Source organism: Palaemon carinicauda, chromosome 4 (genome assembly GCF_036898095.1).
Source record: "Palaemon carinicauda isolate YSFRI2023 chromosome 4, ASM3689809v2, whole genome shotgun sequence".
In the NCBI taxonomy this organism is placed as follows: Eukaryota; Metazoa; Arthropoda; class Malacostraca; order Decapoda; family Palaemonidae; genus Palaemon; species Palaemon carinicauda.
The window spans coordinates 96,615,497-96,642,231 of NC_090728.1; the positions used below are offsets into that span (position 1 = coordinate 96,615,497).

At 43.3% G+C, this 26,735-nt stretch overlaps 1 protein-coding gene across 1 annotated transcript in view; it reads left to right on the plus strand.

Annotated features, from left to right (window-relative positions):
* The window catches only part of Wdr92 (WD repeat domain 92), a 74,967-nt gene extending 49,444 nt beyond the window's left edge, over nucleotides 1-25,523 (plus strand). Inside the window, exons 3-4 of the mRNA XM_068372515.1 lie at nucleotides 12,819-12,989; nucleotides 24,826-25,523. Coding sequence (XP_068228616.1) covers nucleotides 12,819-12,989; nucleotides 24,826-25,517 — 863 coding nt within the window. The 3' untranslated portion in view covers nucleotides 25,518-25,523. The remainder of the gene's footprint in view (nucleotides 1-12,818; nucleotides 12,990-24,825) is intronic.
* Nucleotides 25,524-26,735: the final 1,212 nt, after the last annotated feature.

The following is a 26,735-nucleotide window of genomic DNA, read 5'->3' on the forward strand; positions in this document are numbered from 1 at the left end:
TCTGAGATTTCAACTATGGAGTCCATCTCTGTAGCTGCTCTCAAGGCTGCTTCATGGCTCGACCACTGGTGTGGTACAGCCACAGTGTTCGCGGGGGACACCAAGCTCGCTACCCCTAAACACATGGAGCAGTACAGGAACCTGGCTTTTTCTGGTGGGAAAGCTGTTGCTTTTCTCTTGAACCAGCTTGCTACCCAGTATGCCAATATAATCCTCAAAAAACTCGAGGCAGTAGCCGCTCGTTTGGCGAGACAGATTGGTTCAGGAGAGGCCCTGGCACTCAGGAACACTCCTATTAGAGCTGCAACTTCTCTCTTTCCACCAGAGGAGGTTCGGGCCGCGCGGGATAAATGGCGCCTCGTCTCGAAGGACTCCATTATCCACCAGGCGTAGGGTGCGAGTTTCAAGGAACCTGGTCCCGCAAAACCGTCCGCAGCCAGGCCGAGTCAGGCCAAGCCCACGGGAAGTAGCAAGGGTACCGCTGGTCGTGCTCCTGCTGCTCCTGTGCAGCCGAGACCTGCTCCTGTTTAGTAGGGTTCTGCCCCCAAACAGACTTTCAGCCTCCCTCGGGAGCTCCTCCACGTCGGGGAAAGAACAGGGGCAAGCGAGGGAAAAGGAAATACTGAGATTGGCTTTCCCCTTCCCATGCTGCCGAAGGTAGGGGGATGCTTATCACGCCATTGGGCGATGTGGCAGCACCTCGGGGCCGAGGAATGGGTAATGTTGACCCTTCGCGAATTGTAGAAGGTCCCATTCATGCTTCATCGGCTCCCCCCTATCCTCCACTACAATAGCGTTCCACACGTACGCTCCAACATCTCTGAAGGCTCTGTCCTTGGAGGCGGAGGTCCAGGAAATGTTGGAGAAGGATGCGCAAGAAGTCGTACACAATCAATCACCAGGGTTCTACTGTCGTCTCTTCCTTGTTGAGAAGGCGACAGGAGGTTGGAGACCACTCATCGACCTTTCGCCATTGAACGTGAACAAGTTTGTTCATCAAACTGCGTTCAAGATGCTGACAAGTTCGCACTTGGCTATTAGCCATCAGGCAGTACGACTTAATGCGTTTGGTAGACTTGAAGGACGCGTATTTTCAAGTACCAGTTCATCGGTCGTCTCGAAAGTATCTCTGATTCACCTTCTAGGGCACGGTGTTCCAGTTCAAAGTCCTGTGCTTCGGACTGTGCACAGCTCCCCAAGTGTTCACGCGAGTGTTCACGATGGTAGCAGCTTGGGCCCACTAGAGTGGCATCCGCCTTCTGATGTACCTCGACGACTGGCGATTCTTGCTCCCTCGCAGGAGCAGTTGATTCAGGATCGAGACTCGCTTCTGGCAGTTTGTTGCGATCTGGGGATCGTGGTGAACTACGAGAAGTCGAACCTCATTCCCAAGCAGAAGGTGAAGTTTCTGGGAATGCTGATCAACTCGGCAGCAGGTCGCGTTCTTCCCTCGGAAGAATGGATCAGCAAACAAAATGAGGTTGCGCAGCCGTTCCTGTCGCAGGAACAACTTCCAGCCCTCCATTGCCAAGCTTTTTTAGGTCACCTCTCCTCGCTGGAGAAGCTTGTTCCTTTCGGGCTGATCCATCTCTGCTCCCTTCAGTGGTGTCTGAAGGACCAGTGGTCGGCAGCCACCGATCCTCCCTCTCGTCCGGTCCTCATGGAATGCGAGGTAAGGGAGGATCTCCTTTGGTGGCTAAACGAGGAGAACCTCATGAGAGGGTTTCTCATAAATCCTCCTCCATCTCAGTTCCGTCTGTTCACAGACGCGTCCACATAAGGTTGGGGTGCACACCTGGACGACTTGGTTGTGTCAGGTGTGTGGTCGGAAGAGGAGAAACACTTGTACATCAACGTGCTGGAAATGATGGCAGTCTCGAGAGCAGTCTTTCATTTCCAGGCCCGTTTTAGAGAGCACTCGGTAGTGTTGATGAGCAACAACACGTCCGTAGTCGCGTACGTCAACAAGCAAGGGGGCACACTCTTACATCCCTTGCAGCAGTTGACGAGGCAGGTGTTTTTGTGGGCAAAGAGTCAACACATAACCTTGTCAGCCAAGTACATTCCTGGCTAGAGAAGTGTTCTGGCAAACGCCTTAAGTCGCAGAAACCAGGTAATACGGGCAGAATGGTCTCTTCACCCTTGGGTCGCGAGTCGAGTACTCGACCTCTGGGGAAAACCATGCATCGACCTATTCGCAACACGGCACAACGCCAAGCTTCCTGTGTTTTGCTCTCCAGTACCAGATCCCATGGCTGCGTTCGAGGACCCACTGCAACATTCTTTGGATCTACTGGATTGCTACGGGTTTCCCCCCCTTTTGCTTGCTTCGCGCAGTCCTATCCCAGGTCCCAGTAACCCCAGGACTCAGGATGACTCTCATTGCTCCACTATGGCCACACATGGAATGGTTTCTCGATCTGTAGTCGCTCTTAGTCGAGGCACTGAGAGAGCTACCTCACTGGCCCAATCTCCTTCGGCAACCCTTGTCGAACAGGTACCACCAGGTGGTGCAGTCGCTCAGACTTCATGCGTGGAGACTATCCACCATCTCCTCAGAATGCGAGGCTTTTCGCGACTCCCTGTGAGAATATCAGGGTACCTTAGAAGATCCTCCTCCTCAGTCTACAAGGGAAGGGGTTGGTCTTCTGTGATTGGTGTAGTGGAAGGGGTATCTCTCCGTTCGGAGCCTCTCTGACTCAGATTGCAGACTTCCTAGTCTTTCTTCGCAGAGATAAGCTCCTTTCGGTTTTTGCCATTAAAGGGTACAGGTCTGCCCTTGCAATGGTGTTCCATCTGAAGGGCATAGATATCTCCAACGCCCTGGAGATTTCTAAGCTCATACAGAGCTTCGAACACTCGTGTCCCCTGAGTGAACTTTGAGTTCCTCAGTGGGATGTCACTTTAGTTCTTTGGTCTCTTACTCGTGCTCCATACGAACCCTTGAGCCGTGCCTCAGACAGGCACTTGACCCTTAAGACTGTTTTTCGGCTGGCCTTAGCATCGGCAAAGAGAGTCAGGGAGTTACGCGGCCTCTCTTTTAATGTCACTCATGCAGAGGGTTGTAAGGATATCTCCTTGAGTTTTGTGGCAGAGTTTGTGGCCAAGACTCAGAACCTAGCGATCCACGATCCCAGATTCGAGGCCTTCACTCTTCCTTCCTTACCGGCTGTGGCGAGTGGCAGTTCAGGTGAGAGGCTTCTATGTCCTGTCAGGTGTCGCCGGCGCTATCTTAAGCGAAGTCGGCATCTCAGACCTGAATGTCGACGACTTCGTTAGCACTAGCAGAGCCAAGAGGGAGGTTTCGAGGAACACAATATCCTTCTGGATCCGTGAAAACATCCGCAAGGCGTATGAAACTTCCTCAAGAGTCCAAGCACCAGCGAGGGTTAAAGCTCATGAGATCAGGGGCATTGCCCCACACTTGCTTTCCAGAGAAATCTTGCAGTGGGCCAAGTGCTGAAGGCTGGCGTTTGGAAAGGCCAGACCACCTTTATGGCCTTTTACTTGAAGTTTACACGCAAGTTCTTGGACACCTTTGTTCTTGGCCCTGTGGTAGCGACTCAAGCTATTGTCTGACTTCTCTAGTTCCTCCGGGACAGGGAAGTCTCGTGTCTTGATTTTATGGTATGTTTGGCTATGTGAAAGCAGTCTGCAGGTGATCTGCCTTTCTTTCTGTCTCCTCCCTTGGAGTTCAATACATCAAGACAAGTCTTCCCTGGTAAAGTTGCTAGAGTTTGTTTGCAGGTATTCTCCCCCCCGTCTTCTGCTAGGCAGGGAAGACGATGGATGTATAAACCCTTTGCCTTTTGGTTTTGGAGGTTCATCCAGTCACTGTGACCCTAGGGTCGAGTGTCTTTTACATTCACGCTTTCAGGTCGCGAGATGCTCTTACACATTGCGCGGCGGCTCCCAGTCTCTCAGACCCCACCATCATCATGTTGGGTCAAGAGACAGGGATAGGTGGATTTAGTCCTCTGCTCTCATTCGAGACCAGGTCTATTTCCGGGCAGTTAGCTGTCCACAAGCAGCAAAGGTAGACCTCCCACCAACAAGTGAGTCTTCCTATATTAGATGATTACGAGGTTTATATATTGTGTCGGAACAAAAGACAATTTGTCCTAAATTGTATTTTTCCTAGCTATACAAACCCATAATCATTTAATATAAATGCCTGCCTCTACCACCCCTCTCATGTTCCACATGAGGGGCGGGGGAGGAGCTCCGCTCCACCCCATACCGCCAGCCAATCAATTAGCACAACTGCCTGGTTTTCTTTCTCTTCAGCTGTTTCAGCTGAGCTGAAGCGAATTCCTATATTAAATGGTTATGGGTTTGTATAGCTAGGAAAAATACAACTTAGGACAAATTGTCATATTGCGAGATAGAAGGGGAACCACATGCCACCATGTCCCTCGACTGTTCGATAGAGTAAGCAGCTCTTCGAGGAGAAGGGCACTCCAAAATCAAATCGTAGTTTTCTAGCCTTGGGTAGTGCCATAGCTGTTGTACCATGGTCTTCCACTGTCTTGGGTTAGAGTTCTCTTGCTTGAGGGTACACTCGGGCACACTATTCTGTCTTATTTCTCTTCCTCTTGTTTTGTTAAAGTTTTTATATTTTATATAGGAAATATTTATTTTGGTAGTGTTGTTGTTCTTAAAATGTTTTATTTTTCCTTGTTTCCTTTCCTCACTGGGCTACTTTTCATTGTTGGAGCCCTTGGGCTTATAGCATCTTGCTTTTCCAACTAGGGTTGTAGCTTAACTAGTAATAATAATAATAACGAAGGTTGTCTCCACTCAGACCCTCTCCTCTCTGACGGCCTCACTGTCGGCACTTGAAATCCTAAACTTAGAGAGAAGTGCGAAGTATGCCATGTAGGCTGCTTCATGGCTGGTCCTATGGTTAGGATCACTAGGATTCATGGACCGAGTCCTTCCTACTATCAGGTACCCAGATTCGAGTTTCTGTCGCACCATGTTGTCAATCTGTGGGCGAACGCTATACTCAAGAGGAGGGATACCGTCATAGGACGGTTCCATAAGCAGGTGAAAAAAATGGAGGTCTCTCGGTTGAGGAACTCCACCCTCGAGGGTTCTTCTCTCTTTGTTCCGGAGGAGACAGAAAGGGCTGCTGAGCAATGGAGGAAATCGTCCAATGATTCTCTCCTCCAAAGGGCCATGACATCTCGGTCATATGGTAGACCCTCCCAGTCTTCTCGGCCTCAGCAAGCACCTTCCTCTAACCAGTCGACTGCTAGGTCTTAGGGACCTTCAAAGGTGTCTAAACGGCCCTTTCAGTCCAAGGGACAGAAGCAGACCAAGTCCTTCAAGGGAAAGAAGGGAGGTAAGGGAGGCAGCTGGGGTGACCACTCCCACTAGGAATGGCAATCCTCAATATCTACCACCTGTGGGAGGATGCCTACAGTGCCGCTGGCAGAGGGGGCAGGTTCACTGGGCAGAGCCCTGGACGGTCGATGTGAGCGACCTAGGGTATCGCATCCCGTTTACTCAATCTCTCCCTCCTCTGACTCGGGATCCAGTGCATCTCGGCTTCTATGTAAAGGGATCCGCAAAGGAGCTGGCCCTCAGGGCCGAAGTCAAGACCATGCTGCAGAAAAGTGCTCGCCAAGAGATAGTGGACGGGTCTCCATGCTTTTACAGTCGGATTTTTTTGGTGAAAAAGGCGACTGGAGGCTGAAGACCAGTCATCGATCTCTCCCCTTTGAACAAGTTTGTCCAACAGTTCAGAATGGAAACGGCAGACACAGTCATTCAAGCGGTACGTCCAAGGGACTTCATGTGCACACTGGATCTGAAGGATGCTTACTTCCAGATCCCAATACATCCATCTTCAAGGAAGTATTTAAGATTCATTCATGAAGGAAAGATATACTGGTTCAAGGCTCTATGCTTCGGTCTCGCGATAGCTCCTCAGGCCTTTACCAGAGTGTTTGACCTAGTGTTATCATGCGCACACATGAACGGCATTCGTCTTCTCCGATATCTGAACGACTAGCTGATCCTAGCAGACTGGGAGATGACCCTTCTTCGCCGCCGAGACATGCTTCTCGAGTTTTGTCAGGATCTTGGGGTCCTGATAAATAATGAGAAGTCATCACTGCAACCCTTACAGAGACTGATATACCTTGGAATGATCATAGACACCATCCTAGCATCCCAGAGAAAGTCTCCCCATCAGATGAAAGAGTACACAGGCTTAAAATTAATATCAATAATAATAATAATAATAATAATAATAATAATAATAATAATAATAATAAAAATAATAACAATGATAATAATAATAATAGTAATAATAATAATAATAATAATAATAATAATAATAATAATAATCAGATGAAAGAGTACACAGGCTGAAGGAAGTGGCTGCACCCCTCCTCATCAAAGAAGTTCTTTCAGCCTCTCGTTGGTTGAGTCTGTTAGGTCACCTAACCTCTCTCATCCGTCTTATTCTAAACGGCCACCTCAGGATGATATCCTTACAATGGCAGTTGAATTCTGTGTGGTACCAACATTCTGACCCACTGGACACCCTAGTTCCCTTAACAAAGTATCAGGTGACGGATTTGAGTTTGTGGATGGCAGACGAAAACCTTCGGCGAGACTGGAATCTTTTCATTCCCCTTCTGGATTTGATGCTCTTCACGAAAGAAAGGTAGGGGGCTCACCTTCTGCATCATACAATCTCTGGCCTTTGGTCAGAGTCAGAAAGGTACCAGCACATAAATCTTCTAGAGATGAGAGCAACCTACCTGGCTCTTCATCAGTTTCATCAGTTGCTGGCAGGTCACTGTGGTGTTGATGAGCGACAACACCACAGTAGTGGCCTACATAAATAGAGAGGGTGGTACCTTTTTGCAGCCTCTATGCCATCTTGCAGTAAAGATCCTCAGATGGTTAGAACATTTCGGTGGCTCTATCAGCTTGATTCATTCCCGGCAAGAGGAATGTGCTTGCGGACAATCTGAGCAAAGCAACTCAGATAGTAGGCCCCGAATGGTCTTTTAATTATCTGATAGCCAATGAAGTCCAGACCTTGTGGGGTTCCCCAACTGTAGACCTGTTTGCAACATCTCTGAACAGCAAGCTTCCGCTGTACTATTTTCTCCAGTCCTGGGCCCTCAGGCTCTATGGCAAGATGCATTTCAACAACGGTGTGACAACATCGACGTGTATGCCTTTCCCCCGTTCTGTCTGATGAGAAGATTGCTCAACAAAACCAGAGCGTCCAAAGATCTATTGATGACCCTTTTAATTCCGCTATGGCATCTTGCAGAGTGGTTTCCGGACCTCCTGCAATTTTTAGTAGATCTACCGAGAGAACTCCCTCCACGACCAGATCTACTCAAACAACCACACGCAAACATCTTTCAGAGGACCGTGCAGTTGCATCGACTTCATGTGTGAAGACTATCCAGCGTCTCCTCCCTCAGAAGGGCTTTTCACAACAAGTTCCTGAACGAATGTCCGGACACTTGTGTAAGTCCTCGGCCTCAGTCTACCAGGCAAGATGGAGAGTCTTCTGTGGTTGGTGTCGTTGAAGGACTATCTCTCCTCTCGATGCCTCTATTCCAGTAATAGTGGATTTCCTTCTATACCCTCAGGAGGAAAATCTTTATCAGTCACGGAGGAGGAAAGGCCTTAAGCTTTGCCTTCAAGCTGAGAGGAGTCGACATTTCCTCCTTGTTGGAGCTTTCTTTACTCATACAGGGTTTTGAGATCGCTTGTCCCTAGTCAGAGACTCAAGAGATCAGGCCTCCTCCTAGGAACATGGTTTGCGTATTGAGATCCTTAAAAGGACCTGCCTACGAATCACTACGCCATGCAACTGACCGAAATCTCACTTTGAAGATGACTTTCTTACTCGCTTTAGCCTCGGCAAAGAGAGTCAGTGAACTTCATGGCCTCTCGTATGACATCGCCCATTCAAGGGGATAGGGGGAAGTGATGCTCAGGTTCGTCCCTGAGTTTATTGCTAAGACTCAAAATCCAGTTCTGCCGGACCATAGATTTGGGCCCTTTCAAATTGCGAATCTTCGTTCTATAACTAAAGACCCAGATCAGTTGTTACTTTGCCCAGTGAGGAGTTTGAGATACAGTACTATCTTAAGGGGCATGGCCTGAATGTCAATATCTGGGTGTGTAGGAAGAAAAACAAAAAATTCTGAAAATATTCACTGAGCTTCGTATGGCAATGGAGAATGCGTATACAAAATATTTTGTCAAAATTCCTCTTACTTTTATAGTTACAGGGTAATAAGTAAAAGTAACTCAATAAACTAAATACCTTGTTCCTTACAAGAAAATGCAGTATTTCTTCTGATATCGTAAATTTTTATAATTATTACATTTTCATGTAAAAGAAATTTTGATCAATGGCAATTGTATAGTTTCCACGAGTCACATGACAATGTATATCCCGGTAAATTACACCTTTCACCCTTCAGTCTTACGACAAACCTCATAGAGAGTACAGTACATGTCTGAGTTTGACCTCTGATGTTCCCTCATTTTTACGTTTGTTTTTCTCGTTTTCGGCAAGAATTTTATAATTTCAAAGAGGAAAAGACAATTTCAACATCTTCCTAACATAAGGAAGAAGAAAATTCATTCTATCAAGAGTTCAGAAGAGGGTAATATCGGTAGTGGTGTGTATGGAGGAGCGATGGCCTTTCCTCACAGGAGCCAAAAGAAGCAAAATATTGAGCAAAAGGATCGTCATTTATGATTGAATTATGATGAATAACTTTGTTTTTGTTTATTAATACCCAAAAAAGAGCATAAAATTCATAATAATCATGATTTATTAATATTGTCTTTGTAAAAATACAAAGAAAAACAACGCCTGTATCTCAAAACTATACTTATTGACCTTCAAATTCTATCTTTTCTCTTAGTTTTAAAGATATAGCATTGAAATTTGGTATGTAACTTAGAAATACATTATAAAAAAAAAAATTTAGCCCTTTCCAATTTTTTTTTGTATATATTTTATTTCTTAATTTTTTCCCCCGATTTTTAGGGTTTATTTTTTACCATAATGAAAAAATTCATGTCAAACAAAACAATTACTTTTAGTAAAAAACTCCTAATTTTATAGAAGGTCTATATAGGATAGTAATCCCAGGTGTTAATTATCTAGGGAGACGATAGAATTTGAAAAACTTATTTTCAGGATAATTGGCCCTGGTGTCGCAAAACGGAAGGTCCAAGGCAAAAATAATATGCCGTCTAGAGATGTTCTAAGTCACCTTATTAAGTGGTGTGAATGTTATAGTCCTGTCTGTAAAAAATGGCATTAGCTGTCCGGCCCCTTAAAATGCACTGCAGCAACACGACCCCAACTAATGCCTCTATTTTTTAGCTTCGGTAGGTTAATTAGCATCAATGATCTTAATGTCAAGATGCCAGAAAACTTTCAATCAATCCAGTAGGGTAAAGAGGAGGATCACTAAGAACACTGTCTAATCCTGGATTCGCCAAGTGATCGAAAGAGCCTTGGATACTGATCCTCCACCTGCTCGACGACCTAGAGCCCATGACGTCTGGGGAATCAGTACTTCCCTGGCATTTAAACGCAACTTCCCCATGTTGCAAGTACTACAAGCGGATGTATGGAAGAGACAAAATACCTCCACAGCCCATTATCTAAAAGATGGGGCCCACAGGAGGCTCGATACTTTTACTATTGGTTCTGTGTTGGCAGCTTAAAAAGTGGTTTAAAAACACCTCAGGCTTCTATATGGACAAGTAGCAGTTGGTTGAGGGTATTGGTTACCCAGGTTAAGACTGGGATGAGTGAGTGTATGTCTGGCTTTTCCTTTCTTCATCTTCCCCTCCCTTGGGGTGGAGCACCATGGGTCCCTCTGCAAGCTGGCTCTAACCTCTGCAGGTAATTATCACTTCCCTCGTGTAGCCTAGTATAAGTCATAAATTTATATAGTGTTCACTTCCCCATTGTTTTCTGCGGGGTAAGCAAAGGGAACAGTCTTGCTATTCGTATATAAACTCTAAATAAGTTCATGGAATACGGCAAACTCATTACATTGAATTGCTCAGGCCGCTATTGTACTCGCTTTGTATATTTTAGCGATGTGTTAAAGTTTTCCTTAGACCGCAGTCATATACTGTACTAGGTAAAACTGGGTTAATGTACATGCCAGAATTATGACTTCCACCCACCTAAGAGTGAGTCATCCAAATAAATAACGGAAGGTTTGTTAGTATGGGAACAAATGACAAATTTGGAGATAATTTGTATTTTTCCCTAACTAATACAGACCTGTTGTTATATATATAAATTGGCCTGCCATTACCTGTCCCCCAGAAGGCCTACCTGCAATCAAAAGTGACGTAGCTCACAGATGTGAGAATAAAGATTATCCAAATAGATAATTACAGGTTTGTATTAGTTAGGGAAAGATACAAATTATCACCGAATTTGTCATTTTACTAAAGTAGATCAGGATAAAGTTCGTAATGAAAAAGTATTTTAATGGCAAAAATCATTGTCTAAAAGTTCATTACAAAATTTTGTTGTACACAAAATTTTGGTATGGAAAAAGTTTGTATGCAAATGTGAATATTCGTAAGGGATAAAGTTCTTTTGAAAGTTTTTCCGCAAATGTTTATCTGGTATAAATTTTTTTTTGGGTAAAATAGTAAGTATGGAAAAGTTCAAAAACATAGTAAGTCCCTATGGATAGCTGCGTTTCAGACAATTTTTATACAATTTTTTGTGTAAAACCCATGAAAAATGGGTGTGTGTCACTGAGAGCTGACAACCACCATCACCAATCTTCCGGTGCCACCTGCCCGTTAAGGCAAAATAATATACATTAAGCACGCAGACATGTCGAGCAATTGCCTTCAAGAATTATAATTTAGAAAATACTAACTCATAGATTACAGATCTCCACCACCAACACAGGAACTATCATTGACTAGGACCTCCCAAAATCATGCAGGTAGTGTTTTTTTTTTTTTTTTTTTATGAAATACTGTGTACTGGTCTTATACAAATTAGAAAGAAAGATCTTACCCATTCTAAAAATGCAGGCAAAAATATTGTAAATACTAGATCCAGATTCATTGGCAACTAACTTAACACTTTCTTGGCCCAAACCCAGTCCCTAGCTTCACCCAATTTCATTATTATCAATCAAAAACATTTAAGATTCCTTGTCGGTAGGAAGACAGCCTAAAGATCAGGCAGAGAAAACATGCGAATAAACATGGTGAATACGTAACCTCCATCAAAACTTCATAGGTTAAGGTAAATGCTAAAAAATTAAAGAATCGAGTTCGACGATGGCTACTATCCTGTTTGCCCAAAAGTATCCATAAAATTTGATCTCACTTAGATTGTAATTCCCTTGTTTGCATTTTACATCCCTAAAAGTAATAGTATCTTTTCTGACAGGATTTTTATGTCAATCATGATACTCGGACCAAAATGACAAGATTACTGATCAAAATAATGAGGAAATGTGTACCCGTGCTAGCTACTGGGGCTATTTGTATGCCATAGTTTTAAAGTTGAGAGTTGACTAGACTATAAAGCTCCCATACCTACTTTTGATATTTTACATTTGCTTTCCAAAGTAAGAAGAATATTTGGATCTTTAATAATAATAATAATTTGTACTCATCTATCCCTCAGAAATGTTGGTTAACTTTGTGTTAGAATACTTGCACAATTCATTTTAAAACTATATTCTTAAATACCATGATGACTAATTAATTTACAACTTATTGGACCAATTTCAATAGAAACCAATGAACAGCAAATTTTCAGCGAGTAGTTACAAGTTTTCAATAAATTTGCAGTAAACATCAGTGGGCAATACTGTTAGAAGTCTTACAAATTTTGATTTCTATTTAAAGAAAAAAAAAAACAGCCAATAATATCCTTAGTACTTGAATTGATGCCACGACCATTTACAAAGAATATGTAGTCGAGACTATTGTATCCCCTCAGAAAATCTCTAAAGGAAATTTCTATGAAAAAAAAAAAGCTATAGCAGCACTCGACAAATTGTTTTTAGATTAAGCCCAAAACTAAGAAGATAATGTCACTCTTTTTAATCCACAATTAATTTTGCTCAGCAAGGAACACTGCTCTTTCGTCCATTATTTTTCTTAAAAGTACATAACACATATGAAACAACTTTCACTATATAATTACTCACATACAGTAACTGTTTTTGCCAGACCAACTTCATCCCTGACGAACATTTGTATACAAATATTTTGTTTACAAAGAATTTCATGCAAATTTTTGTTCTATACTAAATTCTGGCTCCACGAACTTCTTCTGTTACAAAAATTTTACATACGCTCTATACCATACGAATATCTGTATTCAAACTTTAGTGTACAGTATGAACATTTGCATACATACTTTTTTCATACAAACTTAATGCATAGAAACTATTTTCATACATACTTTGGTCCTAGAACCTATAGGAGCAGATGGACTTAAGCATTGCCCAGTGAAGTCACCGTACTGTAATATATTAGTAGTAGTATAATATCTTAGCAATATTTTGATATAATTATAATTACCATTACTTTATTATGATCATCTTAATGTCATTGTTGTTAATGTAGGTTTGTTGAATAACTTTCCAAGACTAATAAGTAGAACTTTTGCTTTGAATATTAAATTGTAGTAAATACGTCATAAGTCTTATATCGATAATTGTAGTATTGTTGCATTTATATAAGTTCTGTTTTCATTTGCAATTCTCATAATAGAAATACCCATAACATTAAATTCTGAAAATTAACAGGAACCTTTGGTGCTTCAACATTCGAAGACAGACACTTGGCTATTGGCGACTTTGAAGGGAAGCTGGAAATAATTGATATGAAGGCACCAGAAACACCTTTGTATTCTGTCAAAGCGCACAGTGAGATTATAAATGCAATAGATGCTGTTGGAGGGCTCAACATAGGTAAAGGTACGTTTCTCTGTAATTATGACATTTGATGCTTAATTGGACCAGTATCATGGATCTCTTCTTCCATGTGCTTAGCGTAATTCATGAAAACCTAACAAAAGAAGAAGGAAACCAAGAAAGTAGAAAAAGAAATTTAATGTTAGATTAGTACACTGAAATGGGGGAATTATATAGAGACATAAGATTGCATGGGTTGCTACGAAAATATTGGAGAAAGTTCATAAGGGAAAATCAGTACTGTACAGTGCAGTATATGCTATTGATTTCTGTTGTAGAATTCAGAAAATTTATAGAATGCTGTGCACAATACTGGTTTACTGTTCCAAAAGAACAAAAGGCAACTAATGATCTACAGTATATTCTTATGAATTTTACCTGGGAAGAGAAAATAAATGTGTGTGTATTACAGAGTTTCTAGGAACCACTCTTGATGTTCATACTGCTTCTCTCTCAAAACTGAAAAAATGTTGATGACCGCCCTTAAAAAAAACTAAAGGTTTGCCATTTTTCTTTGTAGTAGTCTTGCTCTTTTAGTTGAGTATTGAAATGATATGGCAGCTCGTGGCACTGTGTGTGATAAGACATGCTGCAGCTGCTTTGCCTTTCCAGTTCTCATGTCAGCTAGGTTCAGTAAAGACTGGTGTGCTACCCAGTCTTAAGATCGAGTTGTTCCTACAAGAGTACAAATCCTCATGCTTTACATAGGAGAATGATAACAGTAAAGTTGGAATACTGTATAACCATTAAAACTTAGAGCAACTGGTTGTTACCAGTTGCTAACAAGGTGGGGTGTGCCCCCCCCTAAATCCCTGACAAACCACTTTGATTTCAACAGTTAATGTAAACGGATGTTCTCGCCTTGCAGGTCATCACAATTTCGGTGCTCTTCCTTACGTATGCGTTCTAACTCTAGGGCTTCACGCTCACGAGACCAAAGGTCATCACGGTCTCGGCGCTCTTCATTGCGAAGGCATCCTCATAAGAGTTCACGATCACAAACTCAACGATCACGATATTGACGCTCACGTTCACGAGATAAACACTTAAGATCACTAGAAACGATCTCAGTCACGATCTGAACGTTTGTGTTCATGATCTCAACGCTCCCGATCAAGAGGGCAACACTCATGATCACGAGGGCGATGCTCACGATCACGAGGGTGACACTCATGTTCACAAGGGCCACACTCACACTCGCGAGGATGAAGCTCACGTTTATGAGGGCAACGCTCACGTTCACGAAGGCGACACTCATGTTCACGAGGGTGACGCTTACGATGACGAGGGGGATGCTCACGATCAAGAGCAGAACGCTCACGATCACAAGCAGAACGCTCACGATCAAAAGCAGGACGATCTAGTCGTTCCTCTTCACGAGGAAACGCAGGCACTTGTGTTCAACATCCACGCTGCGCTCTACTTCTCAGACCTTTCCACAATGAACTTCGACCGGTCAAGGACTACCTACTGCCTAACTCACCGAGGTGCATCCTGCTAAGCTATGGCCTGTCCCCTTCGCTGCCTGGGGTGCTTTAGCTAAACGATCGCCCACGAGACTCTCGCTAACATTCGACCGCGCCATTCAAGTCGCCCCGGTTCTGAAGCCTCTGTCCTCACCCCTGGCAAGTGTTAGTCGACCTCGAGTTTCGAAGGAGCTCATTGGGCTCCTCCTTCACGATCGCCACCTACTGCTTGTGAATCGGATGTTTCCGCTCGTGAAACACAACCTTTAGTGCTTGATTCTCGCGTTTTCACCCGTGAATCTTGTGATTTCACGACAAAATCGGCCAATTTCACGGTTGGTTTATGAGGTGAGGCCCCGGAATCGCAAGCGGTTGTGGCCCCCAACACTTTCGGCAACAACCTCGGCTAAGAATACTCATAGTGGTCGGCCGATTCCCTTCCCTGAAGGATTGAAAGATCCTCCAAATAAGTTTGTAGGAATTCCCATTTCATCCGATTGGCCAGTTCGACCAACAAAAGAGAACCCCTTCATGCCACAGAAACTCTCCCCGTGTAGAACTTCAGGCACTTAGACAACCCCCCCCCCCCCATCAAAAGGCGTTTTCCTCCCTCTGGACTCCCGCAGAAGACCCCGGCCTTTTCGAAGGGAGGCATCTTTCCTTCCTAGCATGATACTTTAGTATCAGACCTGAAAAAGTCCTTCAGCCTGGCTCTTCCATCACAGCCTCGCCTGTCTCAGGCCAAGGCTACCCTGCGAATTCCGCTGGAGAGTTTGACATTGGGTTTCCCTCGCCATGGTGGTCTTTTGGACACCTGGGTAGAATCTCCCTAGAGCAGTTTGTCCTTCGAAGCACATCAGTCTTCTACGTCCCTACCCACTGCCGAGGAAATCACACCCTCTGGTTTAGAGCAAGCCCTAGAGCGACTCCCTCTAACTCTGGTTAAGGAGGGACATAGGCTTACCTCTAAACTAAAGAGGAGGATGAAAATCCACACTCCACCTCTTGCGGATCTTGTCCAACCCTTCACAAGCAGAGATCTTGGATCACTCAGGGGGATCCTCATCAAACCTTCTGTCCCTCAGACTAGCGGCTCGAAATAACCGCAATCTCTTCCACATCCTTCCATCCTGGAAAAGCATTTTCCTCCTCGGAGGAAGTTGAAAGACTTGAAAGCGGTTCCCAAGAATGTTAAGACTAGGGACCTTCAAAGACAGGAGGTAAATAAGAGATCCTCTGTGGCGGGTCCATCTCGTGGCACCATTGACGAATTTGACCTACCCCAGGCTTCTATGGATGAAAGCTTGGAAGTAGTTGATGTCTTGGACACGGACGACGAATTCCTTTCAAGGCAAGTGAGTCCAAGCTTCCACTCGGGAAGATGACCGCAAAGAGTCGGAACATGTCTTCTGGCAGGTCCTGGCTTGTATGAGATCCTTTAAGAAGCTGTCAGATCTTGGTACTACCTCCCAGGATGGCAAGGAAATGGTCCTGGACCAAGTTTTTGAGACTGAAAAACCCCCTTAGACCATTGTAGTTCTACCCTGGTCGATGTGCTTGTCAGCTGCCGTGAGAAAAGCTATCTTGCAGATAGCAGGAACTTCTCATTCCTTGATACGAGGCTCCTCATCTAGATTTCATCCACTTCTTTTTATACTTCAAAGGAATTACTATGAGATTGAAAACGAACCTCACTCGACCCTAACTCTTGACCCAGGTGACAGGGGAATTTCGACCCAGCTCTTTCTTCATTGAGAGCTTCCTTCCCAGCATCTGAGTTCCTCAACATAGAGAGAGGCGTGAAATATGCCACTCAGGCTGCTTCCTGGCTCAACCTATGGTTTGTGGCATTAGGTCAGACTGTGCTGTGCTCTTCAAAGATTTGTCTAAGGAGTCCACAAGAAAGTCTTTGCAATCCTTCCTTTTGTCAGGTACCCTTACGTTTGAGTTCCTGTCGCACCACGCAGTTAGTTAACTTGGCGGTGGATGCCTTTCTCAAACGATGGGATACCATAATAGGAAGGTTCCACAGGCGGGTGCTGGAAGTGGAGGTAACATGCCTGAGAAACTCGACACTCGAGAGATCCTCACTCACCTATCAGGGCAGCTGATAGGTGGAGAAAATCGTCCAGAGATTCTCTCCTTCACAGGGCATGACTTCCCAACCCTACAGAAGGGGTCCTCAGCCCTCTAGAAATCAGCAAAACACACCTAATCCCTCAAATTCCAGGTCCTCTGGACCACCGATGGTGTCTAAACTTCCCTTTCAAGCCAAAGATAAAAAAAGAAATAAGTTCATCAGAGAAAAGAAAAGGTAGAGGGAGTGGCTGCTCCCACTAAGGAGAGCAATCCCCCCCAACTGACCACCAGTGGAAGGATGCATGCAACACCTCTGGCAGAGGTGGCAGCACCATAGGACTGATCCCTGGACAATTGCTGTGATCAGCGTAGGGCATAGCGTCCCGTTCACTAAATCTTTCCCTCTTCAGACTCGGAATCCAATTCCATAAAGCTTCTATATGAAGAGATCCGTAAAGAAGCTGGCTTCCGGGCCGAGGTCCAGACCATGCTGCAGAAGAGAGCTTTCCAGGAGGTTCTTGACAGTTCTCCAGCTTCTACAGTCGACTCTTTTGAAAAATGCATCTGGAGGCTGGAGACTGGTCATAGATCTCTCTCATCTGAACAAGTTTGTTCAACAAACCCCTTTCAGAATGGAGACAGCAGACACGGTCATTCAGGCCATAAGGCCAAGAGACTTCATGTGCACATTGGATCTCCAAGACCCATACTTCCAGATCCCAATCCATCCGTCTTCAAGGAAGTATCTCAGATTCATTCACAAGAACAAATGTTAACAGTTCAAAGTTCTCTGCTTCGGTCTCTTGACAGCACCTCAGGTCTTCAAAGAGGTGATCGCCCTAGTGTCATCTTGGGCTCAGAGGAACGGCATTCGTCTCCTACCATACCTTGACGACTGGCTTATTCTCGCACTCGGAGATGACCCTTCTCCATCACAGAGACAAGCTTCTGGAGTTTTGTCAGGATCTGGAGATCATGATAAATCTCAAGAAGTCTTCACTACTTCCATTTCAGAGACTGGTTTATCTTGGTATGATTATAGACACCACCTCCAGAAAGTCTTCCCATCAGACGACAGAGTACATAGGCTGAAAGAAGTGGCTAAACCCCTCCTCAGACAGGAAGATCTCCCGGACATTCTAATTCTCATCACACAGGAACAATAAATCTCTTGGAGATGAGAGCAGACCTCCTAGCTCTTCAGCAGTTCCATCAGTTGCTGGGAAGTCACGCAGTGGTGTTAATGAGCTACAAAACCACAGTGGTGGCTTACATAAACAAACGAGGTAATTTTTCGCAGCCTCTCTGCCATCTTGCAGTAGAGATTCTTTGATGGTCAGAAGATCATTGGGTGTCCCTATCAGCTCTAGTTTCATTCCGGGAAAGGAATGTCCTCCCAGACAACCTGAGCAAAGCGACTCTGATAGTGGACTACGAATGGTCTTCGAATTGTCTGATAGCCAACAAAGTCCTGACTTTGTGGGGTTTCATGACTGTGGACCTGTTCGCAACGTCCCTGAATTTCATGCTCCCGTTGTATTGCTTCCCAATCCCGGTCCCTTAGGGTCTATGACAGGATGCATTTCAACAACAGTGGGACAACATTGACGTGTACGCCTTTCCCTCGTTCTGTCTGATGAAGAGTGTGCTCAACAGGACTAGAGCATCCAACAACCTGATGATGACCGTCATAGCTCTGCTATGGCATCATGCAGAGTTGTCCCCAGACCTTCTGCATCTTCTAGTAGATCTCCTGAGAGAACTACCTCCATGACCCGATTTACTCAGATAATCACACTCGAACATCTTTCACCAGACAGTTCAGTCTCTACTGCTTCACGCCTGGAGATTATCCAGCATCTCCTCTCTCAGAAAGGTTATTCGCAACAAGTTACGGAATGAATGTCTGGTCACTTACAACAGTCCTCCGTCTCGGTATAATAGGCTATCACTCAGACTTAAGCCTACCCTTTAGATTAAATGGAGTAGACTTTTCCTTTCGTTGGAGCTTTCCTTACTTATACAGAGTTACGAGATCGCTTGCCCCCAGTTGGAGATAAAAACCTCCTCCTTGGAACGTGGTTCGCATCTTGAGGTCCTTGAAAAAACCTTCTTATGAACCATTACGTCATGCAGTAAACCGTAATGTCTCTGTGAAGACGTTCTTGCTTGCTTTAGCGTCGGCAAAGAGAGTCGGTGAACTTCATGGTCTTTCATACAACATCAGCCATTCAAGGCGATGGGGGGAAGTGACTCTCGGCTTCATCCCTGAGTTCATTGCAAAGACACAAAACCCTGGGATACTGGACCCTAGATTCGGGCCCTTTCAGATTAAGAGTATACGTTCTGTAACCAGTGACCCTGAGTATTGGTTACTATGCCCATTGAGGAGTTTGAGATATCTTAAACGTTCAGCAGCAACTCAGCCCCGACTAACATCATTATTTGTTAGCTCAGGTAGAATTAAAAGGAGGCTTACTAAAAACACTGTTTCCTCTTGGATTCGCAAGGTCATTGACTGTGCTTTAAATCCTGACTCTTCGAACTCGAGGAGCACCATCTTAATCAGATTTTTAGTAATTCGCAAGATAACTATCCTATGCCGACGTTTTATCCCACTTTTCTGACCTCAAACTAATCACCGACTGGCCTTCACAAAAGCGTACAAGTCCTTGACTAGGGTGGCCATGTGCATCTTGGCCAGGACTGTGTACATGTCTGGGGTGCTAGCAACGCCTGCGCACATCTCCATGCAGTTATGGAGGGAAAGAGAAGCGGCTAGTCTCTCCTTTGTCTCCTGGTCTCTTCTCAGGAGAAAGTCCGACAGCTTCGTGAGGTTCTCACTGAACTACTGTCCTGCGATGTCTGCGTTGAGCTTCGAGACCGAGAAGGTTAGGTGGACCTCATTCCAATCCTTCTCATCAGTGGGCAAGGCCAGAGACAATGGCCTACACTCCTCTAGCGTAAGACAGGGTTTGCCTGCATCAATTGCCTTCAGCACACGATGGAGAGCTTTCGTCGAGAAGGGGAAAGCTCTTGATGAAGGAGCAAGAAAATAAGGGTGTTTCTTGCTCAGCACAGAAACTCTAGAGTTGGTATACCCTGCCTTCTTCAGGCTACTCGTCAAGAGAGCCTGTGCCTTGTCGTGGTCAAAAACCATTACTTCTTTGGTTTCCGTCTCTTCCCTAGACGCCGGCTCACTCTTCAGTCGGATGGAACATTCCGGGTAAGCCGCAAGGTTTGGCCAGAATTGGATGTCGTCCAGGGGGATGGCCCCCATCTTCTCCGAAATATAGAGTTTCCCATTCATAATGGGCATGAACTCTGCATAACTCCAGGGATTGGTTTTTGGGCGTGGTGGCAGGTCAGACACTTTAGGTCGTTTGTAAGACCCACAAGAAGTGACTATGCGGGTTGCTTCACGGAATTTTTTCCGCATATCTACATTTTCCTTGCATAGAGAGTTCACTAGTTGTGATATCTGGGCCATAACTACTTGGCCTAGCGGGTCTAGTGGAGGGGTTGGAGCCGATGAAGTTGACGGCACAGGCTGGAATGCCGACACAGACAGAAGAGGGTCCTCCGCTTCTGTCAACTTGAGATCTTCGTCATCTCCAGGTGGTTGGGCCACCTCTTTGTCAGGATCTTCTTGAAGGAGATCCTTTTCTGTGTCCGAGGACACTTCAGACATCCTTTCCTGATGGATGTCCATGCCTTTCAGAGCTTTGTTGATGTCGGCCCCAATTACAAGTTGTCTGCAAGGAGGCCCGGGTCGTGCCTGAGGTACGATGGCATCATCTGTTGCCTTCGGGAACAGCATGCTTCTTATTAGCTCGCTTGGTAGGTACAGTCCCGGAGAGTTCTTCTGGAACCCTCGTACCCACTTCCGAAGCTTTTCCCTCGCAGCATCCCTCAACTCCATCGACTTGGGATCGCCGAAACCCTCGGTCATCAAGGCTGAGCTGACGTTGCAATCCTTGGGATCCCAATATCTCAAGGTTTCAATTGCGATGGAGCAGGCGGCATGAGACCTGCACATGGTGTGACCACAAAAGTTCTTACTCTTGTGGTTACAGTACATCACCTCGCACTTCACCTTGGTCTCCTCCTGTAAAGAAAGGAAAAGGTGAAATGAGTATGGGGTAATTTATCACACTGATAAATATGTTCATGCAGACAATTAGCACTACTATTATCATTATAGCTTAGGATAGTAAGCTAGAAAGAAAGTAGGAAAGACACATATCTGTGTCTCCTGTCTGGGCAATTGTTGTGACCTCTCTCAATATTAATATTTAGGATTTCCTTATCGGGGAAAAACTAGGGTGGAAGAGCTCTAATCTCTAAGAGTTAGAGTTAGTGTATACTAGCACTAACCCTTCCATAAAGGAATATTAATATTGTAGGATAAGAATATTAAGTTCTGATGACCTATGGCTCATCAGAATACTGAAGGAATACTTCACTTCAGAATTGTAAGTGGTCTCAACAGTGGACTGTGAAAGGACACACAGAATATGTTGGAAAATATATACTACTATATTATATACTATAGTTTTCTAACTGCAGTCTGTGCTATACTGCAGAAATACTGGCTACTGTATAATCTATACCGTAGTTCTGCTGGCCTGCTGCCGGCTAGGCTAGTACCTGACGGCACTAGCCGACAGAGAGAGAGAAAGCATGGAGAGAAGGGCTACCATATTATTATAGTTTAGTACAATAAATAGGGTTGTAGGGACTACTGTTCCTACTGCCTTCTTCTAGAATGAGGATTCAAATGGAAGGGGGAAATGTAATCATTCTAGCTTCCATCCAGCCACAGAATCTGTTGCCGGTTCCAGAATTTGTGGAGGGCAGTCCAAGAGAGGACTGAAGAACACTCAAAGTCATAAGGGTCTCCCACCGGCAGCCGTCATGGCCGGCACAACCTTTCCCAGAGCCTAGCGTCCGTTAGGGGGAAGGTCGAAGCGGCAATGAAGCCGCCGTTGTAGGGGCCCGGCTGGCATCGCAATCCACCCGGCAAGCGGGGAGATTGTATCATACCGGCCAAAGATGTTGCGACGACTAGGCCATCACTAAAGGACAGACAGGGGAGGGGAAAAATGTCTTATATTTTGTGTCGGAAGAAGGCGGCACGTCTGCCTCCCACTTCCGGTCACAACTCAGAAACATAGTTTCTGTACCGGCGCCGTCTTGGGCAGCAGAAGAATATCGATTCCTCAGGTCAAGATCTTGCCGGATAAAAGACATGTCTTCTAGACCACAAGGGAGAAGGAGGCGGCAATTGTACTACCACTTTCAGTTGTGGACTAGGGAAGCCGGGCTTCTTATGTCTGCAACTGTAAACTGGCAGGGGAGTGACTATTCCCCCCTTAGTAGAGTTTCCAACATCAAGACTGAATACTCTGAGCTACTGTCGTAATTCAAAGCCGGGATACTCACCGGCAAAGAGGGAAGACAGAAAAACACTAGCCTAGTCAAGCCGGAGTACTTTACTCTATGGGAAGACCAAGATAGGGTTATCGCGTAATGGCGACACTCAGAGGGAACGTAGGGTTTACCCTTAAATCTCGAAAAGAGACGAGTATCGAATTATATAAGTAATTCTAGGAGATATACTATCCCCTACTGAATTGATAAAACGATACAAGAGGGTAAACGGGGATAATGTACGAAAGTATACTAAAACGCATTAGGCTAGCCTAGCGCGAGTCGAGATCTCGGCTACGCTACGACACCGAGACACTATCGTATACGATCGAAACATTTCATAGAAGAGGAAAGATTCGTGCATGATCTTATCTTCACTAGTATAATTTTGCCTAAATAGCTATAATTCATTAAAGCTAAATACCGGGAACGTCGTTCTACTGACTAAATAAAGCATTTATGGCGAACGACAGCGTCCAAAATGGCGCCTCTGGTGGATGGCTATGCTCCGATAAACACATCTAAATTATGCTAATTTAACTGTGAGAAGGGAGCTAAAAAATTATACACAGGAAAGATTAGATACTCAACTTTCCAGAGGCTGACGATGCTGGAGACTGCATGATAAATCCCAAATATTAGTAACACAACACCGAGAGCAAGCGGGAGATACACCATGCTTAATTCGCTACTAACAAAGGAAGGGGTCGCCATGTTTGGCGCTGTAGTAGTACGGGAAGGGGATCCACCGGGTAACCTTGATAACGGCTCCCCTTCATATTCGCCACTCTTCCCCCTCAGAGCGAAAACTCTATTCGGGGTGAAGATTGCCATGTGTCGTATCAAGAAATACGTCCCCTGATATTATGCGATATCCTTAAGAATTTTCTTAAAGGATACTCGCGCCAGGAGTTAGAATTCTGGAGACCTATGGTCAATTCTCTGGGAGTATCACTGTAGCTAAATATCCCTTAGAAAGCTGCCTAAAGGAACCTTCCATCAGGTACAACTTAGGTTAGCCTAAAAATATAGTTACCCCTATTATAGACTGCAACTACATTTTCTGTCTGAACCCATTTTCTTCAATTTTGTGGTGGGTGACTATTTTGTTCTACGCCTGGCTGGCAAATCTCTTTTCTTAAAGTGAAATATTTTTCGAAGAGTGAGTCAGAAAAATATTCGCATCTCGTTTCGTAGCTTGAAAATTTCGTAAGCAGAGTCTTTAGTGAATTGAGGTATGACTGTACTGTAAATGTATTTGTGCTGATTCCCAGGATTTATTTGATGTTCATCCAATAAACCTATTACAAATTTGTAGTATCTATCTAATTGCTCTCAAAATGCATGATAAATGGTGCAACTCTGTATTTGCATGCATAGTACTTCTACAGCCACTCCATTTGGAAGACTCCGTGTTGTTGATGTATTTGGCAAAAAACCAAACCAATTGTTTTCAGTTTTAAATTGATGTGATTTTGTGAATGAGAAAGGTTGCACATAATTGTAGGGAATGCTTCACTTTATTATTATTATTATTATTATTATTATTATTATTAGCCAAGCTACAAGCCTAGTGTGAAAAGCAAGAAGTTATAAGCCCAAGGGCTCCAACAGGTAAAAATAGCCCAGTAAGGAAAGGAAACAAGGAAATAAATAAACGATATAAGAAGTCATGAAAAATTAAAATAAAATATTAAAAAAAGCATTAGCAACATTAAAACAGATAATTCATATGTAGACTATAAAAAGACATGTCAGCCTGTTAAACATAAAAACATTTTCTGCAAGTTTGAACTTTGGAAGTTCTACTAATTCAACTACGCGATTAGGAAGATCATTCCACAACTTGGTTACAGCTTGAATAAAACTTCTAGAATACTGTGTAGTATTGAGCCTCATGATGAAGACCTGACTATTAGAATTAACTGCATGCCTAGTATTACAAACTGGATAGAACTGTCCAGGAAGATCTGAATGTAAAGGATGGTCAGAATTATGAAAAATCTTATGGAACATGCATAATGAACTACAGGTAATTAAATGACGGTGCCAAAGATTAATATCTAAAACAGGAATAAGAAATTTAATATTATGTAAGTTTCTGTCCAACAAATTAAGAGGAGACTCAGCAGCTGAATACCAGACAGGAGAACAATACTTGAAACAAGGTAGAATGAAAGAATTAAAACACTTTTTCAAAATAGATTGATCACTAAAAATCTTGAAAGAATTTCTCAATAAGCCAATTTTTTATGCAATTGAAGAAAAGTCAGACCTATTGTGTTTCTCAAAAGTAAATTTGCTGTCAAGAATTACACCTAAAATTTTAAGTCGTACAAAGTTAAAGAAACATTATCAATGCTGAGATCCGGATGTCGAGTAGCCACTGTTCTTGACTTACTTACAGTCATACTTTGAGTTTTGTTAGGATTCAACCTAATACCCCATAATTTGTACCTTGCACTAATTTTAGCTAGATCTCTATTAAGGGATTCAGCAACCCCAGATCTACATTTAGGAGTTGAAATTGATGCAAAGAGAGTAGCATCATGTGCATATGCAACGAGGTTGTTTTCTAGGCCAAACGACATGGAAAGTAATGGGACTAGAACACTACCCTGTGGAACACCAGATATCACATTCCTATACTCACTATGGAACCCATCAACTACAATTTCCCCCTTAATTATTTCTAATGACCAATTAGATACTGGTACGATAGCGGCATTGTGATTCAGTTTCAACCAATGAAAAAGATTTGTACATTTTCTATGAAAACTGAAGTTTAGTTTTATATTTTATTCTTTTTGGAAAATATGAATTGGATATATAATAATGATTATTTTTTTATATTTTTGTAGGGGCTCCGGAGATTGTCACAGGAAGTCGTGATGGTTTAGTAAAAGTTTGGGATCCACGTCAAAAAGACAGACCTGTCATTAACATAGAACCAGCGGAGGGAGAGGACAAACGAGACTGTTGGAGTGTAGCATTTGGGAATTCTTATTCTATGGAGGAGCGAGTGTTGTGTGCAGGGTTTGATAATGGTGATGTTAAAATGTTTGATTTACGTAAAATGGATATATGTTGGGAGACTAATTTGAAGAATGGCGTATGTTCATTGGAATTTGACCGTAAAGATATTAATATGAATAAGCTATTAGCAACTACGTTAGAGTCAAAGTTCTTTGTTTTTGATCTCCGAACATTCCACGAGGAGAAAGGTTTTGCTGGATTAGTAGAAAAAGGCCACAAATCAACAATATGGTGTGGAAGACATTTACCACAGAATCGAGAAATTTTTGTAACTACTGGGGGAAATGGATCTTTAATGCTATGGAAATATTCTTACCCTGTCTCAAGATCTAAAAAGCTTAATGATGGGTCAGAAATTGGAGTAACTGGAAAAAATGAGTTAATTCAAAATGCAACAATCTCAGATCAACCTATAATAAGTTTTGAATGGTGTCCTGATAAAATTGGTTTGAGTGCTTGTGCTGGGCTTGACCAAATGCTACGAGTCATCATTACTACCAAGCTAAATAAATTATAATACCATTTTTAACATTTTTATTAGTACTCCATTAGAATGTACTGTAAATGGAAACTGATAGTGAATGACCTTTGGAGGATTTTCCAGGGTAGTAACCTTAGTACAATTGAAAGCAACTCGGGAACTCATGTGCTTCAGGTAAGATTCACATATAAAAAAGAAATATGCTTAATTGCTGCATTTCTTTTTAAAGTTAATAAACTTTATAGCAGAGATGTCTGAAAATATTTCCTGTTTAACTCTGTTATTAGGAAATCAAACACAAAGACTTTAATGATGGTGAAATTAGAAGATAGCAGCAATTGAGAGTAAGACTTTTGAGCTACTACAGTATATTGGAAATGGTCTATATAATATTGGCTACTCTAAATGCATGTAGTAATTAATATGCAGAGCTTATCTATTTTTTAAACTGTCCAATGTTCACATTTTGTTAAGATTTTTTGTAGTTGAGAATACTCATAGTTGAAAGAACATCTTTCTGTTGTAATTATTACTATAGAATTGAAAGAACATCTTTCTGTTGTAATTACTACTATAGAATTTTGTTTATTTACCATCCACAGGATCAGTACATTGGATGTATGGAAGTTCAGTATCGGTATAAATACATTCCAGTTCTTAGTAGTATTTAGACTATATGTAAAACTTAGATCATCTTTCTTTTTTGGGCTCAAGCCATGTCATCCTGATGGAAGGTTCCTATAGGTAGCTTTCTAAGGGATATTTGGCTACAGTGATATTCCCAGAGAATTAACCTTTAGGTCTCCAGAATTCTAACTCCTGGCGTGAATATCCTTAAAATTTCTCTTAAGGATATCACATAATATCGGGATGTATATCTTGATACGACACATAGCAATCTTCACCCCGAATAGCGTTTTCGTTTCGAGGGGGAAGAGTGGCAAATATAGAAGGGGAGCCGTTATCAAGGTTACCTTCTTCCCGTACTACTATTGATTATCTAGATGGCACTGTATCCAAGATGGCGCTCATTCCTATTTTTGTAGCGATTTCGCACGGTGGTGTTCCCTGTTGATCTAACGTTTTGATCGCTTTTGAGAGGATTTAATATGCAATCTCCAGCTTCTTTTGCCACTGGAAAGCTGAGTATTTATTCTTTACAGTGTATAATTTTTAGCTCCTGCTTCACAGTGAAATTAGAGTAATTTATTGTGTTAAGGACTTAGGTATGTCAACCGGAGGCGCCATGGGCGC